Genomic DNA, 4345 nt, shown 5'->3' on the forward strand with positions numbered 1-4345 from the left:
CGGTTGCCTCTGAATCGATGCATCATACAAAGATTACCGATCAGTCACAACGATGAGACCAGTTGCGTTATTCAGGAAATAACACATTTTGAAAACTCACCAGAGCTCACTCCAACAGGGTTATATGGAGGATGTGGTAGAAAAGGAGCCTGCCATTTTTGATGTGCAGCAGGAAAAAGTAGATTGAAGTTTGCATTCCAACTATGCCATGAAAATTGTGGGCAGTTATGAAGGCAGAAAGAGAGGAAGTGGGGTCTAATCCAGTAGGTGTGTGTGTGTGTGTGTGTGTGTGTGTGTGTGTGTGTGTGTGTGTGTGTGTGTGTGTGGGAGGGGGGGGGGGGGTAACACATTGACCTCATGTCCTTCTGCTAAAGTTACAGGTTGGCCCGACACCACATGCAGATAGTGTGGCTGGTTGTAGGGTCAGCTTGGTGTGTCACTTATTTTTTTATGGATGTATTTGTGTGTGGTCTCAACATTGTGATTATAACACTGTAAAGTAAACTGATATTTTAACTCCATTCTTTTTTCTCTATTGTAAAATAGATGGATGTCAATTATCACAATGTATTTTATCTCCTGTATTGAATTTCAATTGTTCTTTTCTTATCCTCAATGATGCAACCATTTCCATGACTCCGTTTCTCTGATTGAGATCAAAATGCAAAACCATGACAACGAGATTGGCCAAGATCAGACACAGAAAAAAGATAGTTTAATATTTTTTACATTGTACAAGCTGAAATGCACGTGGGCTCAGGCCCACAAGGTTCTGAAGCTTGAAAGGTGTAATGTTCTAGATGTTTGCCTCCGTCGACCCTAAACGTATGACAGGAAGCCAAATCGCTGATGCAGAAGTTCCTCACGGGGCCGCAGGTAGAAGAGCTCTTCTGATGGCGGAGAAACCCAACGAGCTGTGTGGTAAATGCTCTCGCCCACCTGCACACGTGTCGACACAGGAAACTGTTAAACTGCAACAATGGTTATTGACTGCATAGAAACACAATAAAAGTACTTCAGCAAATATTAGACAGTAAGTAAGTAAGTAAAGAAAGTAAAAAAACAAAAAGCAAAAACATTTCAATAAAATCTGCATCACAAGTGGTTTCACAAAGAATGTCATCTTTGACCCAGCACTGCAGCAAAAAGATTTAAGGGATTGTTTGAACCAAAACCAAAATCAGAATTTCTGTTTTCAATTCTCTGCTATGTCAAAAAGAGGTTCTGGTAACATTTTCTAACCCAAACAATCCTTTCAGAGAATCATCAGGCCCGTTGTGGTCATATCGTCAGAATGAATAAGTCCAGACCTGGACAATATCACTCAAAACAGAAAAAAAAACACCTCAGCAACAGTAACACCATGTACGACATCACATGAAGTGCATGGAGACATGTTTTCTTTTTCTTTTTTAGTTTTCCAAAACAAAAGCTGCATTGATTTCCACTTTATGAGCACCAGGGTAAAAATTTTGTGTGTGTCAAACTTTAGAAGATGTTTTCCACATCTGTAAAAGCAGGGGTTGCTTCAACATGAATATGGAGCAAGCTTAATACTATACAATATGAATAACTTGATATTGCCCACATGCAAAATGAAATTTTAAATTTAAAAAGCTTGTCAAAATATATAAAATGTAAATAAAAATTGTATACCTCTTCTTTATTTGCAGTCTTCTGATTAAAATTTTAACAGCAACCTTTTTCCACAGGCTGATAATAAATTTAAAATTAAAATAACAATTAATCAATGAAGTCATACTAATATTCTTCATTGAATTATGTCCCATCTTGATTGACAAGCCAAAATACGGGGTTTGTAGTATTAGCGGTACATGTGCTGTATAATACCAGCGGGCCAGCTCTAGTAGTCATCTGTATTGCCTCGCGGGCCAATATATACAAAATATATAATGACACTGTGTGCCAAATCTGGCCCACGGGCCAGAGTTTGACACCTATGTGTGAAAGCATCAGCTTTTCCTACCTTCCAGCCTGGAACGTCCTTCATGACGATTGCTTCTTCCTCTAGATTTTCCCTCAAAATCTGTAAAGTCCTAAAAGTGGAGACACAACAATGCATCAGGAGTCTCTACAGTTTCCATTTAATTATTAAAATATGCTTTTTAGACTGCTGCTCACCTTCGGTCATGCTCGGCCTGCAGTAGGGGCATCAAAGCTATCCGGGCTTCCATTTCTTCAATCTGCATTCGTCTGAAAGACAAAAGCAAAATTAACAAAAAATGCACTTCAACCAACCCCGAGCTCCATTAAAAAAAGAAGAAGAAGAAAAAAAGCAGTCCAGAAATATATCATACTGATAATCTTACCTCCTCTCTCTGTTCCACTTGAAAAGCCTCCAGTAACCGAACATTAAGACCCCGATGCCAATGCCAAACATGCTGTATCCTGTTTAGGAAGAAATCAGTCACAAATGGTTTCAACATTGTCCTTAGTAAAAGACAATCGAGAGGAATTGTTGAATGTCAAAGGTAACACATTTTCCAGACTATGTTTCTTCCCATAATAATCCCAAGAACAAAAAACAAAACATCAGTTCTCCAGAATACAGAATCCTCACTGCAGAAACACAAACCCAAATATAACGTAGTTCCCCCCGAAAAGTACGGATCACTCCATACAGCGCAAATCAAAATACATATAGATAATGAAGAAAATAAAATCCCCAACACCTAGTAACCTATGCGCTAACTAGCTAGCTATAGCACTCCAGACAAGAGACATGTTACATTTAACATTCAAACAAACAAAATCTATGTATTTAATAGTGAGCATGTAGGTGTCATATAAAAATGATATTTTTTAACTTTGACGACCGTGTTCCTACTACTACCACCGCTAGCATGTTAGCACCCGAAACGCAGAGCAATAGAAACAATGCCTCTCATTCATGTTCAAGGTATTTGTAGATTCTGGTGAATGGTCGTGTAATAAAGTACCGGAAAGTGATCGCTTCGGCAGATTTCTCTTGTAATCAAAAGAAGGATAGCCTCCCTGAGGAGGCATGTCCTGCTTCACCTTGGACCCCGCCATGTTCCCCAAACCGCTTCCACAACACCGCGGTGACTTCACAGTGCAGACACCTCTTCTTCGTCAACTTCAAGGTTCTACTTTGCTGCCCCCTTTGGGTCTGGGGCGAAACTTTATTTTTGTTGTCGCAGATAGCGGGTGTTTGTAACTGTACTTTGTTTTTTATTTTTATTATTTTATTTTTATTATTTTTTTAGTATTGTTGTGTATGTGGAAACATAAATAGGTGCTTTAAATAGGTTAACAAGGTCAAATACTACCGGAGTCGATCTCGTTATATTTTATTTCTTTATTTTTCTGTGGAGTTTGCTTGTTCTCTGTGTCTGCGTGGTGGGTTCCCTCTGGGTCCCACGGTCCAAAAATATCCATGTGAGGTAAATTGGGAACTCTAAATTGTCCGTAGGTGAATGTAAAGTGGTGTGTGTCTTTGTTTGTTTGTTTGTCTTTATAAGTGGCCATGCGATGAACTGATGACTTGTACTGGGTGTTACCCTGCCTTTGCCCCATGACAGCTGGGGATTCAGGCGTAGTGCAGGAGGCAACGGGTATAGAAAATGGATGGATGGATGGACAGACAATGCACTTATTACACAACATTTTTCTTGTAAGACATTATCAGTATAAGAACCATTCCATGGTTGTAGCAAGATCTAATAAAAAGAAGAAGAAAAGAAATCCACCTAACACAAACTGCATTTAGTATGTTACGTATCCAAAATGGAAGACACTTTAACATATATTAATAATAAAGTATACCTTAATAGAGAAATTGTGTGAAGTTGTTTTGTAGTCAGTTTGCAAATCAACTGGATTTAATAAATAAAATATTTCTGCATAAAAAGTTTATTGAAAACTTAGCGTGTTTTAAATAGCTTTTATGTCATGTGACCCTGCCTTTGCCCTAAGACAGCTGGGATAGGCTCCAGCAGACCCCCGTGACCCTGAATAGGAATAAGCGGGTATAGAGGAAGAAAGTCATGTGACCAAATTAATAATTATTAAGTTTTAAACTTGACATTGAAAACACACCTATATCATTTCATGATTAATGCAGAATAAAGTTTATTGTAATTTCAATTAGATATTGTAGATGCATGTCATTTTAAGCATCATTCTGTTGTTAATACTGTATATGCTGTGTATGTAGCTGTGGAAATACCTTATTTGATCCATCTCACTATCTGAATGTACTGAAGTAAAAAAGTGAAGTGCCTGTCACCGCTGTATAATTGTTTTTGTGTCTCCATGAAATGTAAGACAGGTGCTACATTGTACACAACAACAAGTAAATGTA

The 4345-nt window shown here is 38.2% G+C and overlaps 1 protein-coding gene across 1 annotated transcript; it reads right to left on the minus strand.

The window, feature by feature from the left end:
- Positions 1-693: 693 nt before the first annotated feature.
- On the minus strand, positions 694-3117 carry ndufa13 (NADH:ubiquinone oxidoreductase subunit A13). The gene is made up of 5 exons (XM_076021195.1): positions 2961-3117; positions 2331-2409; positions 2143-2214; positions 1988-2057; positions 694-939 (listed from the first exon to the last, which is right to left on the minus strand). The coding sequence occupies exons 1-5, from the start codon at positions 3052-3054 to the stop codon at positions 820-822; spliced, it is 435 nt and encodes a 144-aa protein (XP_075877310.1). The 5' UTR covers positions 3055-3117; the 3' UTR covers positions 694-819.
- Positions 3118-4345: the final 1228 nt, after the last annotated feature.

This window comes from Nelusetta ayraudi, unplaced genomic scaffold (assembly GCF_046127955.1).
Source record: "Nelusetta ayraudi isolate G7.1 ecotype Tasmania unplaced genomic scaffold, CSIRO-AGI_Nayr_v1 ptg000011l, whole genome shotgun sequence".
NCBI lineage: Eukaryota > Metazoa > Chordata > Actinopteri > Tetraodontiformes > Monacanthidae > Nelusetta > Nelusetta ayraudi.

Coding starts and splice junctions, on each gene's coding strand:
- ndufa13 (XM_076021195.1), bottom strand. CDS start 3,054: ATGGCGGGGTCCAAGGTGAAGCAGGACATGCCTCCTCAGGGAGGCTAT. Junction 2,410..2,960: donor GCCGAAGCGATCACTTTCCG/GTACTTTATTAC, acceptor CTTCCTAAACAG/GATACAGCATGTTTGGCATT. Junction 2,058..2,142: donor CAGGCCGAGCATGACCGAAG/GTGAGCAGCAGT, acceptor CTCCACTTTTAG/GACTTTACAGATTTTGAGGG.